Raw genomic sequence first — 15,258 nt, forward strand, 5'->3', positions numbered from 1 at the left:
TGATGTCAGATGGGATTGGCTCCAGCGACCCTGTATGCAGGATAAGCGGTTGACAATGGATGGATGGATGGAATTATGGAGCTGAGGGAGGGGGGTTAATTTTTTGAGAAAAAAGAATCAATACAAGAAGAATCAATCTCAGAAAACACATTTTTTCACATTGAGTGCTTGTGTTACCAAAAGCTACTTTCACGAACCAGTTATTACATAATTTTTTGCTGGTGTGGGAGGAAAAACCCTAAGACCAGGTCAGAGGCCTAGTGGGCCTTCACTCTCACACTCTGAATTCTTCAATGTACAGTACCTTGTAACTCAACCAATGTGAACTCTTGTCCTTTCAATGTATCAATGTATCTTATTTTTGTGACAGGCAATAAAAAGTGAGTCATTTCATTGAAAAAAACTACATATGGCCCCTTTAACAAGTGAAAGGCTGTTAGAATTTAAGGGAGTGACGGGGAAGTTTTCTTAGAAATTTCTGATGAATATTTCTTAATGGACTTGTTCATACTAACTGTGCCGAATGAGGTGGCGGACAGTGTTTCTTGGGATTGTCACCTAAAATATTTCAATGTGGAGACTTTAATTGGTCTAATTGTTGAATTGAAATGTAGCAAAAAATACACCCTCAAAGTTTTAGGTTTCAGGCTAAATTCACAATCATGTGTTTTTTCTCAGTATAAATTTACAATGATTTTAAATAGTTTATGGTTTATGGTTTACTGTCTTTATTGTCCACAATGTGGAAATTTGTCTTTAGCTTCATATCCACATCATTAAAAAAAAAAAAAAATCACACTACAAAAACATAATAAATAACACAAAATACACAGTACAGACCATAACGGATAGGATTCCAGTGTGGAGACAATAGGAATTTGGTATGAAAGAATTTTTGTAAATGTTCTTCTTTGCTGCAGCTGCTCTATAGCGCCTTCCAGAGGGAAATTTGTTAAATTCATTAAACGAGGGGTGTACAAGACATTAATTAACTATTTTACTATTTAAATTTTTTTTACTACTGTCTGTCCAAAGTCTTTCATCATCACTGGAGAAAATCCTTAACCAAACGGACACTCACAGCTCACCAACTTTCACACACATAACTGATGCACACACAAATACACTTACCAAATGCAGTGGTCACTTGGTGGCCTTCCCTTACGTTTCCTCTTTGGCCTCAATAGAAAGTTAATAATTTCAGTGCTGAGTTATGTGTCTGCCACAGCAGTTTAATGTGTGAATGATCTGAAAAGACTCCATATATGACAACGACCAGACTCCAGCTATGCCACAGTACTTAACTCTCTTGGTAGGTGATATTTAAAATTATGTATCGACCTTGCATTTTTTCTTTTAGGATAAAGGTTTGGAATAAGCTATTTTTAATGAAAAAAGCCAAATAATCCATTTAATTAAATGCTTTAAGTGATTTCTGTAGCTTACAAATAATTCAGCTTGGACACTGGCAAAAGCTTTGGGTGTTAATGTAAAAGTAGAACTGGATGATCTAACATGTCTGATATCTAACAAAATGTACTTACTTGTCATTGTAACTGTTCACATGCTCATTTTCTACAGCTAGACTGTCCTGTTGTAGTCGCTGCCATTTTTGTCTCCGGCATTGGTGGGACATTTCAATATGGATATGGTTTATCGGTGATGACTTCTCCATCTGCTGTAAGTTGTACTACAAAACATCATGCTAAAATGTCAAGAAATTTTGTCATATACAAGTTTATTATAAAATGTATTAATTATTTCCACATTGGCTATAAAGACGACTGTATGGTATTTCTATAAAAAAAGAATTTGATAACACTTACATTATATGCTGCCACAACTAAAATGAAAATGAGACTATCTCAACATGTGATAATTGCAGTTTATAAAAGAGCTGGTGAACAAAACATGTCTGCAGAGATACAATGTATCCTTGGAGCAGTGGCAGATTTCTCTCATCTGGTCCTTCACTGTATCCATTTTCTGCATCGGGGGGCTACTGGGGTCGCTGGTGGCTGGTCCATTGATCACAAAATATGGCAGGTCAGTGAATTCACAATTTAAATTAATGTAACTCCATCAAACAAAACAAACAAAATTAAACTTTTAGCTTGTTTCCTGTTTTTTTATTTTTTTATTCTGGCCACAGGCTTTAACACAGAACTCTCTGGCTCCCTGTCTCACAGAAAGCATAGCCTTTTGTTAAACAATATTGTGGCTATGACTGGAGCTGTGTTGATGCTCTTGAGCCAAACAGCCATGTCCTTTGAGATGATTATGGTGGGACGATTTCTCTATGGCATCAATTCAGGTGAACCTACTGTATGAGGAAAACCATTACATCTTTTTGCTTTAAAGAGGTGGTATTATGCTTTTTGGCTTTTCCCCTCTCCTTTATTGAGTTATATACCTTTTTTGTGCATGTAATAGCTTTGCAAAGTGAAAAAGCAGGAAGTCGACCCCAAAGGGAGTACCCATCTCCCACAGAAAACGCTCCTCTGAACTGCCTGAAAAGAGCTCGTTTGTAGTCCAGCCGTTTCCCACAGGAATGAAAGCAAAATGTGCCTCATATAATATACATATCATATACACGCCCTCAAAAACACAGGTGGAAAAACACTGAGCTGCAGCACACCTCTCCTCTCACTGCCAAACATTAGCTATCCTCCAGGCAGTCAGTGGACTTAAAGTTGTTACTGAGATGTAGAGACAGAGCTCAGTTAAAACGTTATGGATGAAAGATACTTTTGTTACAGCTTAATAACTCACCACTCTGAAACTCTTGCGCCAGTCCATGTTGCCAAGCTGGTCGGCAACATGTACAGCTGAACCGAGGCCGTGTTTGCTTCTCATTGACCAGCCCTTCTCTCCTTCTGATTGGCTATTAGTCCTTAACTAGGAATTTCGCATGTTCAACTCCCAACAAAGATAATTTAGAGACAAGATGTATCACTCCATAACTGAAACGAAGCTTTCAACACACAGGGTGGAAAGAGGAGCTGCAGCAATGTGCAGTATGACAAAAATATGGTGTTTTTTGAAAATTAAACCATCTAAACCTGTTCTGATACAACCCCTAAATAAGATTTTGAACCTGAAAATGAGCATAATACCACCTCTTTAATTTTTTCAAAGATGGCTGCTTCATCACTCTTGGCTCTCATTCTCTCATTTAACCCTACAGACAATCAATTTCTACTTATACTTGTCACTATTATATTCAAGTAATAGTAGGCAATTTGTCACACAGTTACTGATCATTGACTCTTCTCAAAATGGACATCTCTAGGAGTCAGTATCTCAGCTCAAACCATGTACCTTGTTGAATGCGCCCCCAAGAAGCTGCGAGGGATGGTGGGTGTGACTGTCGCTACCTTCATCTCCTTTGGGAAGTTCTGTGGTCAGCTGCTGGGGATCAGGTAAGGTGGCCAGTGCCAGAGAGTCAAGTAAAGGCTCAGCTAGTGGAAGCTTCAAATGACAGCTCTCATGTGGACAGAGCTCTCCTAAAGACTAGGGATGTGACGAGATTGGAGATTGGGTTCACAAGATCGACACAAGACAAGATTTTAACACTATTTTTAAGAAATCTTTAATGCTAAATTATATGAAAATTTTGAGCATTAAACACTTTATTCCCTGCATTCTGATGAATTTTCTGCACCAGTTTATGGTGATTTTTTATTTTTATGTAAAGAGAAACACAAACCCGCACTCCTGTACGCAGGATAAGCGGTTGACGACGGATGGATGGATTGATGGAGAAACACAAATTTTGACGTGGCAGGTGGCAATTCAAAATCTATAGCCTAACTGTAACAGAAAATAATGCAGTGCAGCTGTCAGTCATTCTATGCTGCTTTCAGATCTGTTTATCCTGTAGATCAACTTTTCCCATGTAATATCATCCCTGCTGAGTCATGATTTAGTCTTCCTTCCTCTTTGTGTCTTTGTTTGGGGAAGTAACCTCTTTAAATGTGCATGTGGCACCTTTTCACCTCAATGATAAATTATTTAATTTTTATTCAGTTACAAACTCCTGGACTTTAATAGCTCCTGTGTTTCAGCAGACTTTCTGCTGATCTTCAAAACTTTCTGCACAATCAGAAACAAATCTGTGTTCTCTGACATGTCCAGAGAAAAGTCATGATATAACGAGACTAACGTCATCATTTGATGAGAAGTCTGCCAGCCCTTTACTCTGCTGTGCATTATGTTATTGATCCGATGGTAGCAACTTTATCCCCTTCAGACCGTTTGACCGAAGCAGTTTGGGACTGCATGCTGCATGTGAAACCGAAAGTAACTGAAACAGGCATGATTGTGTGATCAGGCAGAAATCTCACCACAAATCCCCACACATGTTCTGCAGCTCCGTTAAACTGCAGCTCACAGTTCCAAACAGAGCAGGCTACACTTCAGGTTTTAGATTTTTATGTTGCAAAACTCTATCAGCTACGTTACCACTTGTCACAGCTGTCTGGACTCACAGCGCGAGGGGTGTGGTTGGGCATTTGCTGGTGTGGCATCAGCTGGGTGGAGTTGATTAGCTTTGCGAGTTTATCTTATCAGTTATACATTTGTATAAGGAGGAAGGATAATTAGACTCGGGTGAAACTAATCAGGGTGGAGCAAACAATCAACACTGGCAGAAAACACACAATGGCAGGAAATTATACACGTTAAAGGCACATGACGAAGGACTCTTTTAACATAAAATAGGAAATAACTAAAGAAAACCCAAAACTATGACACTGGTTGGTTCTGGTGAAAAGATTTTTACCCACAGTCAGTCCACCACACCTACGGGATGGATGGTCATGACATTTTATACATTTGTGGTCCCCAGAAGATGAACCCTATTAATTTTCCTCTAGGGCCACCATGAGGTTGACATTTCATTTACATTTACTCATTTGGCAGACGCTTTTATCCAAAGCCACTTACATTTGACAAACAACATACAAGCATTAACAAAGCATCAAATACAGCACGAGATCTACAACTGACAATATATACTAGTAAGAGCAGCAATAAATACAAGTAAGAGCTAAAAGCACATATTGCATCAATGGGGTAAATACCTAGGGAAAGAAGTACGAGTTAACAAAAAAGTGCAATCAATACAAGATAATTGTAGGGCATAGAAGAAGAAGAGCACAGGAAGTGCATGTTAGAGGTTAGGAGTTAGAGGTGTTATAAAAGGACGTGTTTTCAAGAGCTTCTTGAAGTTAGAGAGGGACGCCCCTGCTCTGACAGCGACAACTATTAGATGCATTGCTATTAAATGTGGAACAGATATTCATGCCCCCCTCTGAATGAATTGTAATAACTCTGATAATTGACTGACTTTTCAGCTAGAACCATCATCAGGTTGAAATTTTAATTTGTTCAGTGCTTAGTTTTATGACATTCCCATCAGCCTCAGCCAAGCTGTTATAAACCCATACAACATGGTTCCCTTTAAACAAAACACTTTACCATGTAGTGTTTGTGTGCATGCCACTGATGTTGCCCTTGCAGTGAGTTACTTGGTACACAGGAGAGATGGCCCTGGCTGCTTGGTTTCAATGGTTTCACTGCGTTAATCCAACTCTTCACGCTGCCCTTCCTGCCGGAATCCCCTCGCTTCCTAATGCTGGAAAAAGGAGACCAACAGGCCTGCGAGAAAGGTGTGAAAAGGGAATTCTGAATACAGCACAATCCCTTCTGCAAATAAATTATTTTTCAAGTTTATTTTAATGGTCACTACCTCAATCTAAGGCTTAAGCTGCTTTGTCACACTCTCTTAGCATTAAGAAGGCTATGGGGCCACAATGATTACAGCAGGGAGGTGGAGGAGATGTTGGAGGAGAAAGCTGCCTTGCAGAGTGTTTACAGCCACTCAGTGATCGAGCTGATTCAGAATCCAACAGTCCGCTGGCAGCTCCTCACCATCATCGTTACCTTCACCACACTGCAGCTCTGTGGCATCAACACTGTGAGTGATATGTTAGGTTAAACACTGAACACTCTTTTGCACAAGAATAGTCAAATTTTAAGTACACTTACTGTACACCTCTTTCTAGGTAATATTGTGTGCGAAGTTAATGTTCAGCATTAATTAGGCCTGTATTGATTTCATCATTATTTGTTCAGTATGATGTAGTATTATTAGAATATACATCTACATGGATAGTTTGCTGTTTTACAGAGGGTTATGTACCAGACTATCTCTTGGCTCTGAGCAGTTGCCATGCAACCAGCAATGACTCCAATGGTCTAAACATAGTCCGTCTGCCATACAAACCCCCGAAAAACAGCAAATCGCCCTTTTGTTTGTTTTTGTGTACAGATTAAACAAACGAGATATAACATGTTAATTAATGAGATTTAGAGGTGATGTTAGACTGATTTTATTACGTTTCAGACAGAGTCCAGCCAGATTTCCCCTGATCCTAGTCTTTGTCCACAGCTAAGCTAACTGGCTGCTGGCTATAGCTTCATATTTACTATACAGATATGAGAATGGTATCAATCATATCACCTATCTCTCCACCAGAAAGCAAATAAGCCCATTTCCCAAAATGTATTTCTTTGAGGTGAAAGTCAAAAAATGCTGGTGCTGGTGCTCTTTAAGAAACTTCAGTAACTCATTCATTTACTCACAGGAGCATTGTGGAGATTATAATATAAAGCTTTAATAAATCTATATGTTACTTTTTTCCATTAAACAGTTAAAACTTGATAGACATATTTTATGAGTTTTGAATCAGTGATATTTGATATTTGATAACAGTCAAAAACAATTAGAACATATTGAACATTTGAAGAGGCGGTATTATGCTTTTCCCCCTCTCCTTTATTGAGTGTGTGCTAGAATGTGCTAGGTTTGCAAAGTGAAAAAGCCCAAAGTCCACCCCAAAGGGAGTTCCCATCTCCCACAGAAAACTCTGCTCTTAACTGCCTGAAAACAGCTGGTTTGTAGTCCAGCCTTTACTTCCCTTTCTTGTGACATCACAATGAAAATACCTGTCATAATGCTGACTGAGCGACTAGTCTGACACGGCCTCAAAAACACTGGTGGAAAAACACTGAGCTGTAGCACACCTCTCCTCTCCCTTCTAAACACTAGCTACCCTCCAGGGAGTCATTGGACATGATGTTGTTACTGTGATGTAGAGACAGAGCTCAGTTAAAACTTTATGGATGAAAGATACTTTTGTTACAGATTAATAACTCACCACTCTGAAACTCTTGCTCCAGTCCAAATTGTCAACCTGGTCAGCAACATATAGCCTACAGCTGAATCAAAGCTGTTCACCGTCTTTTCGCTGACCCGCCTTTCTCTGCTTCTGATTGGCTATTAATCCTTAACTAGGAACTGCGCATGTGCAACTCCCAACAAAGATCATTTAGAGACAAGATGTATCACTCCATAGCTAAAAACGAAGCCTTCAACACACAGGGTGAAAAGAGGAGCTGCAGCAATGTGCAGTATGACGAAAAATATTGTGTTTTTTGAAAATTAAACCATGTAAACCTGTTCTGGTACAACCCCTAAATAAGATTTTGAACCTGAAAATGAGCATAATACCACCTCTTTAAGTCACAGTTAAAATATTTACCTTAAAAAATAAAAATAAAGTTAAATTAAAACACCCCATTACCTACTCCTCACTGCACTGCTGCACTCAAGACTGCCATCCATCATTCAAAATAAAAAAAAAGTCTTTGGTTTGGGGGGGGGGGGGGTTACAAATAGACATAATGTAATTTGGTTCTTGTTCAAATACTTCTCTCCAGGTGTACTTTTATTCTTTTGATGTGTTCCGTGCGGCAGGCATCCAAGAGCACCAGTTACGTTATGTCGCCTTAGGAACGGGGCTGTGTGAGTTGTCCACCTCTGTAGCCTGCGTAAGACCCATTTCACTGATATCCTTATCATGTTTTCTATCTGTTTTATAGCCTTTTACCATCATAGATATTTGTTTGTTTTCTATTTCTTCTTTTTGTGATTTAGGAAAACAAATATGGGAAATGTAAACCTTTCTTCTGCTCTCACAGTTTTCTCAAAATGTTCTCCTTTCATATGATCTGTGAGCTCCCCCCTGTGGTTTTATTATGAACATGTTTTGATGTTGCAGTTCTTCATCATTGAAAATACGGGTGTAAAAGTCCTGTTGTTCAGAGGATACATTGGAATGTCTGCAACACTGATCCTCCTCACCATCGCTCTGTACCTGCAAGTGAGTCACCACAAAACCAGCCACTGTTTGGAGAATATTTATGCATGTCATGATACTTAAAATATTACATGTAATGACAGCAACAGCAACTGAAATCACTCATAAACTCAAGCAATCCAACAGACCCGTTAATTTTCCTCAGAACCAGGTCCCCTGGATGCCGTACTGCAGCATGGTCCTCATTTTCATCTTCATTTTATTTTTTTCAAGTGGACCAGGTACGTTTATCATTTCAAATTTGATTACAGCTTTCCTTCTTTGAATCAACAATAATTACATTTTGCTGGAGTGTATACAATCCTTCAGTGGTTGGAAGAAGTATTCAGATCCTTTACTTCAGTAAAAATAGCAATACCACACTGTGAAACTCTAAAAGTCCTGCATGCAAAACCTTAAATTAAGGTATGTAAGTATTATCAGCAAAGTTTACTTCATCAAAAGTAAAATACTCATTCTGCAGAAAACTGGTCCCTGTCAGTGTTTTACTATTATATATGATGTTTTGGATTAATATTACTGCTCCATTAATGTGTTTGCTGCATTTTACTGCTGGAGATGTTTCAGGTTGTGATCATTTTAATTTATACTGTCGTCAGAAACCTACAGAAATCCATCATATTCTATAAGATCATCATATGTTTGTACAGGGCAGGACATAGCACATTCAGTTCCCTAAGCAAGCTTTCCATTGGCTGCATTTTCCAGCAAATTCAAGGGGATTTTATATAGATATTATTTAGCTTAAGCAGTAGGGGAATGTTCTCAAACCCATTAAAGGAATAATTTATCCTTCAGTTTATCAGGAAAATTTAAATCACCACATTTGGAGATACATGGTTTTTACTGGACAAAGAGAATGAACATTTAGCAAAGTCAAAAGTACACTGTAGTCTTTGAGATGTAGTGGTATAAAGTGATATAAAATGGAAATACTCAAATAAAATACAAGTACATCAAATGTATAATTAAATACAGTACTTGAGTTATTGTTACAGTTCCACCACTGCAGTCCTTCCTTCTGTTCTTGGCCCTCAGCTGGAGCAACCGCTCCTCTTCCAGGGGAAATTTTAATGCAGTCATTCAGATCAGCTGGATACACCATCGGCTGCAGTATCAACTGGGTGGGCCTGTGTGTGCTGGGGATGCTCTTCCCTATCATAGTGGTAAGCACATTACTATCTTGGTACAATCTGGGATATTTTAATAATAGAATACAATATTCAAGTGTAATCAGATGATCACTCACACCAATTTACAAATGTCCTCCAAAATGTTTCCTTTGCAGGAGAATCTGGATTACTTTTGTTTTCTCTTATTCCTGGTTTTCTGTGCTGGCTGTGGGCTGTATGTGAGGTTCTACATCCCTGAGACCAAGAATCGTACAGTGCTGGAGATTGCTGCAGAGTTTGAGAGGATGCACTGCAAACCTGAAGTATCACAGAGGAAAACATCCACTAAACAGAAACTCAGTGGAATCAAAACATACGACACCAAGTTCTGATTATATTCACTGAGGTCTAAAAGTAACAAACAGCAAACATTTAGAAGATTTCAATAGCTTGAATGTAACTAAAGCAGAAATACCAACTGAATTATATACCATGAGATTAATAAAAGTGGCATTTCTGTCTTTTTGTATGTGCCTGTTTTGTGTTTGTGTGGTGAACTCTTATTACTGGACTTTAAAATATCCCTATTGGATCCAGTTGACAGACTAGGCTGTGTTCACCTTTGCCCTTTTAGCTTAAAACAAGGTTTGGTCCTTGAGGTTATCAGTGGTCTCCGGCTCTACAGATAGACATTAGAACATCCATGGAGGCTCTTGATGAATGTAGTTTTGCTGATCAACAGTTGTGTGTGTGTGTGAGTGTGGGTGGGGGTGGGTGTGACTATGACTATATGACACAAACTATTCTGTTGCAGTGGTGAAACAACAGTTGTCACAAAACCTTCTTACATAAAACATTACATTGCCAACAAAGAATGTTGTCTACTTTCCAAGGCTTTAAATCTATCACAGAAAATGTTCCCTTCCTAAAACACCAATCAACAAGAAGAACTCATCAAACATGAAGATTACTGTGTAAAAAGTGAAGCATTTATATCATCATATGATGAGCAATAAGTCTTCAATCTCACCTAAATCACATAACAAAGTATTTCCTCTTCAGTGAAACCATGGAACCTGCTTGTTTCAGTAGCTAAATGTAAGCCACGGAGCGAAACTCTGCGCACATACATCTTTGACTTTTAGTTTAATTCTGCTTGACATTATGTTTCTAGACCGCAGGTGTTTTTCATTAGATAATTTGTAATGTTAGTCTTTATCTTGTGTGTACATGTTGCTGACAGTACTCCTGTAGGCCTAGCCTACTTGGTGCTGTACAGCTTTGGGCAAATCAGTCATTCAAAATACTTGACCTGTTTTGCTTTTGATGAATGTACTTTAGCTGTTCGGATCACAGCGTGACTGACAGTCATCGGGAAACTCCTACCAATTACGCAGACGTGCAGCCCCGGCGCATGTGTGCGCCTCTGATAAGACAATCTACACGTTCAAAGACAGATGTCTTGCAAGGCGTATGTGTGACAAATGCGAAATGCTGTCAGCCTGGATGCGCGTGTCCCGTAGCCGTTGACATCACAATAAGCAAAAAAGGTCGCTGGGAGGAGGTCCAGTATGCTTTCGAAATTAATCCACGCCTACAACATTTGGGTACATTTGTTCATTTAAATGTCTCCAATAAACTAACAGCAAGAAGTGCTGTGTGCAGACTGCAGAACAGATGCATGTGAATATCACTCACAGTAGTTCATTAGCTTCAGGAGACGTCGTTTGAAGTTTGCAGCTGCACAAAGGACGCAATGGATACAGATACCAGCATCTTCTCTGATGAGCCCATGATGAAGAGAGGCTTTGACCAAAAGTGAGTCATTTCAGGTTAATATCAGTGTGATACACAAATGTACTCCAAAATTTACAACAGCAGTAATGTTTTAGATATGCTTTCAGCTTAGTGGTAAACTGATATTTACATGCTTATCACGAAGATAACAATTAGTGAAATTTTGTTAAGAAAGTTAAGTGAATCATTTTCACAATAATTTCTGTGTTTCATTGGTCACAACACCAGGTAAGGACACGTTTCTGTATTTATTTCTACATTATTAACATTATTTTCAGTGATGGAATAACTTGGCTATTACAATTTTGAACAATCATCTATAATATACACCAGGGTTTTTTCCACAAATCACAAGTCCTTTCTGATACGTGCTTCTATCCTCTGATAGTTTGCAAACTACTACTCAACATTTTAATCAGCAGATAATGAAACCACTAGCCGCTCCTCTAAAGTAAGTGCCCCTGCATCAGACACACTTTTATTTACTGTATTGATCACAGGAGTAAGATCCTCAGTGCTCAGCAGCAACACACTTACAAAAACAAAGCTTGCAGGTAAATTATTTACAGCTGCACATAACTACAGTTACACCGGTGAACAGTCTGTCACAAATGAATCATGGATCCTTTTCAAAAATATATATGTTGGTCAAACAGTGGAGGAGATAGTTGAGGGTATGATAACATCTTTACCCGCCGCCCAGTTTCACTTATGGGGACAAGGTATTCAAGTTTCTGAATTTAAAAAAAGGTTCCTGTGATGGGAAAGAGCCAATAAAGCAACCATGAGAAAACCTAATAATGTCAGAGAAAAGCAACAACAACAAAAAAGGTCTCTTCACCTTAGGTGACTTCTTCCCCTCAGGCCTACATGAGTCTCTGGGTATGATTGATGCAAACAAGCTGATAAGCAAAGACCTGAGTGTACTGCAACATACTGAACCTTAAGAAACCTGCTAAGTCATGGATTGTGCAATTGTTCGGACACCACACAATGAACCCAACATGTAACATTTCTGAGGTCTTGTGCTCCAAAATTGTTGTCCTGGTCATGTGTCTTTAGACTCCAGTTGTGCTGTTGTGTTTCATCACAGGGTATTCGTCAACAGAAGTCTGACTCTGGAAGACATCAGATGCTATGGCTTTGACATGGACTACACGATGGCAAGTATGTCAAGAAGTCGCTCTGGTGTATTAGCTGCGGAATTTTCTTTTGAACTGCCTACACAAGAGTTACTGACTTTATGTTAATGGTTTTGCTGTGTGTGTGTGTTTGTAGTTTATAAGTCACCTGACTACGAGAGCCTGGGCTTTGAGCTGATAAGAGACAGAATGGTGTCTATTGGATACCCTCATGAGATTCTACGCTACACATATGACCCCTCCTTCCCCACACGGTTTGTTTTAAGTCTACCTCTGTAACCGAGGGTTCACGCAAAAATAAAGAATAACATCTGTTTATCAAATGTGCAACAGAAGAGAATATTTAAGAAAAATGTTTTGTTACAGGTTTATTTTCTTTTTTCCTCATTCCGAGAGAATACAATGTGGGAAAAGTTGTTTTTATATTGCATGGATGATGTGATCAATGACCCACATTTTTTCCAAAGACAGCAATTTGTCGTTGTTTTCAACTGCGATTCATAGACACATTCATTATTATGATTAAATGTTAGGTCTAACTTTCAAAAGTTTCTGACTTCATAAATCAAAGGATTCATCGAAAAAATTATATGCAGGTTCAGCAATAATTAAAATAATTGCTAGTTGCAACAGTTAGATAACATTGTTGCTTCCTTTATATGTTCTTCAACTCTCACTCCATGTCGTGTCTTGATAACCTTGTTCACGCCTCCTTTTCTTTTCTTTTCTTTTCTTTTCTTTTCTTTTCGTTTCCCACCCTCAGCGGTTTAGTGATCGACACCACATATGGGAACCTCCTGAAGGTGGATTCAAATGGGAATATTTTAGTCTGCAGTCATGGCTTCCGCTTCCTGAAAGGGTAAAATACAAATCCTCACAAAATACAGTGACACATACCCTGGTGGGGGGATGGGTAGAGCGGGTTGGCCGTTAGTCAGAAGGTCGGCGGTTCAATCCCGGCTCCCCCGGGCTGCATGTTGAAGTGTCCTTGGGCAAGACACTGAACCCCGAATTGCCCCTGGCCCCGTGTATGAATGTGTGTGAATGGTGAATGCAGATGTAGTGTAAAAGAGCTTTGAGTGGTCGAAAAGACTAGAAAGGCGCAATACAAGTACGGAGCATTTACATTTACCCTGGTGAATTGCTGTTGTGATGATGGACATCTCTACATGTGAGCTCATGACAGACAAAAGAGACAAGGAAGAGAAACAGATGGACAAAGAAATTAACACAGCAAGTTTAATAATCAATAAAACCCATTGTAAAAACTTATAAGAAATTACAGAAGAGACACTTCTATACTTTTACTTAAGTACAATTGTTGATTTAGTTGTACTGTTACATCTAAATACACTGGTTATATATTTAAAGAACAAAATCAGAAGGGTTTTTTTCTAATTTAATTTTCTGATGTTAAATATATTGAGTGGAATACATTCAAATACATTAAAAATAATTTGACTGTGAGTTTTAACATACAGGTTAAACTGAAATCCATCAAAGTACCATGGATCCAAAAGGAAAAGTCTTTTTTTCAATACTTTTGCTGTGACTGATTGAGAGAAAATGTACAACTACTTTAAGTGAAAAGCTGACTCTCATATTTGTTACTCATAGTTATTTAATAATAAGGGAAACACAAACTACTAATAATGACATCAACATTCCGGTCAGCTGAGAAGAGCACGCTCAATGTGGCTTTACGCAGCAGCAGATAAAGCCAATTGCTTTCCATTTATTTTGTCTCTAATAGATTACCACAAGATGTCACATGGACTTTTTTTGTAGCCCTGAAATTTAAATCCGTGCACATTTGTTCACCACTTTGTGTCATCTCGTCAGTTAGCTTGTGCCTGTGCATCTGCAGTCTTGACCCATGTTATGTTTGTGTTCCACAGGCAGGAGATTCCCAACTACTACCCCAACAAGTTCATTCGCAGAGATGACACCGACCGTTTCTACATTCTTAACACTCTCTTCAATCTTTCAGGTATAAAATTGACCTTTGGAGAAAATGTTGAAATTAACATTTATATAAATCTTTTCTATGTAATTCTGTAATCTTTGCTACCCCAGGCTACGGAAGCCCTGAACGGCAAGTGAGAATTTTGTTTAAGTCTGATTGTTTTCTCTCCTGTGTTTACGACATAAGAAAAGGTGGATAAAAGGTTTGCCAGGACCTTTCTCTAAATTCCTTATAAAAAACTTTTTGTTAATATTTTTTTTTTCAGCTGATAAAAAAGGTAACTTTTTTTTACCCACCTGTTTCATAGAGTAAATTGTTTTTCAAGGAACTTAGAAAGATGATCCTAGCAATGCCTTTTCCCACACTGGTTCTTAATTAATAAACACAGGAGAGAAAACTATATAGATCAGACTTACTTTTGTACCCGACCCATCATAATTACTTTTTTACTCTAACTAATTATATACTGTAAGTTTACATATGATATCAGCAACTTAAAAGTGTTAGCCACCTGAACTGAATTCCCATGCACCCTGCAGAGACTTATGTCTACAGCTGCCTTGTGGACTTCTTCACCAGATGCAACAGATATACAAAGTGAGTTGACTCGCTCCTCCCCCTCTCAACCATGAATTATTATAAATCAACCAGTGAGTTATTTGTCAAACAACCTTCCCCACATCTTCTCTGCTGTTTAATTTCTTCCAGCCTTCCAAAAGGTTACCAGTACGGCGATTTGTTAATGTCCTTTAGAAGCATGTTTCAGGATGTTCGAGATGCAATGGACTTCATTCACGATACGGTGAATTAACAGATCAAAAGATAGAATTGTGTGCCATTGTTGTTTGAAATCATGCTTTGTCCCTATTGTATAGCAACTGTTATACTGTGTGTGCTTTTTAGGGAATTCTGAAAGAACGAACTATCAGGAATTTGGAGAAATACGTTGTCCGAGAAGTGAGTAAACTGACAGGATTATGTGTTATAGCTTTTTATTTTGACCAAAAAACACAAAA

General features: G+C 38.5%; 2 protein-coding genes across 4 annotated transcripts in view; both read left to right on the plus strand.

The window, feature by feature from the left end:
• The first annotated feature begins 1,662 nt into the window (after positions 1-1,662).
• Positions 1,663-9,828, plus strand: slc2a11l (solute carrier family 2 member 11, like). The gene is made up of 11 exons (XM_046067649.1): positions 1,663-1,680; positions 1,886-2,046; positions 2,190-2,314; positions 3,293-3,422; positions 5,524-5,672; positions 5,793-5,980; positions 7,786-7,896; positions 8,127-8,228; positions 8,371-8,446; positions 9,264-9,391; positions 9,514-9,828. Exons 1-11 carry the CDS (start codon positions 1,663-1,665, stop codon positions 9,727-9,729), a joined length of 1,404 nt encoding a protein of 467 aa, XP_045923605.1. The 3' UTR covers positions 9,730-9,828.
• A 902-nt stretch (positions 9,829-10,730) lies between these two features.
• Positions 10,731-15,258, plus strand: part of nt5c2l1 (5'-nucleotidase, cytosolic II, like 1) — a 13,500-nt gene continuing 8,972 nt past the window's right edge. The window contains exons 1-8 of one of the 3 annotated variants that reach the window (XM_046066760.1): positions 10,731-11,155; positions 12,228-12,301; positions 12,413-12,530; positions 13,040-13,135; positions 14,175-14,266; positions 14,782-14,839; positions 14,951-15,044; positions 15,146-15,199. In XM_046066760.1, the coding sequence (XP_045922716.1) occupies positions 11,094-11,155; positions 12,228-12,301; positions 12,413-12,530; positions 13,040-13,135; positions 14,175-14,266; positions 14,782-14,839; positions 14,951-15,044; positions 15,146-15,199 (648 nt within the window). In that variant the 5' untranslated portion in view covers positions 10,731-11,093. The remainder of the gene's footprint in view (positions 11,156-12,227; positions 12,302-12,412; positions 12,531-13,039; positions 13,136-14,174; positions 14,267-14,781; positions 14,840-14,950; positions 15,045-15,145; positions 15,200-15,258) is intronic. The other 2 variants (XM_046066761.1, XM_046066763.1) reach the window with 2 other exon arrangements.

The sequence above is a fragment of the Micropterus dolomieu genome, linkage group LG13, assembly GCF_021292245.1.
Source record: "Micropterus dolomieu isolate WLL.071019.BEF.003 ecotype Adirondacks linkage group LG13, ASM2129224v1, whole genome shotgun sequence".
In the NCBI taxonomy this organism is placed as follows: Eukaryota; Metazoa; Chordata; class Actinopteri; order Centrarchiformes; family Centrarchidae; genus Micropterus; species Micropterus dolomieu.

Excerpts from the sequence above, each read along its gene's own strand:
- slc2a11l (XM_046067649.1), top strand. Across the intron at positions 2,047-2,189 it reads TTGATCACAAAATATGGCAG|AAAGCATAGCCTTTTGTTAA; the intron begins GTCAGTGAATTC and ends CCTGTCTCACAG. Across the intron at positions 2,315-3,292 it reads TCTCTATGGCATCAATTCAG|GAGTCAGTATCTCAGCTCAA; the intron begins GTGAACCTACTG and ends GGACATCTCTAG.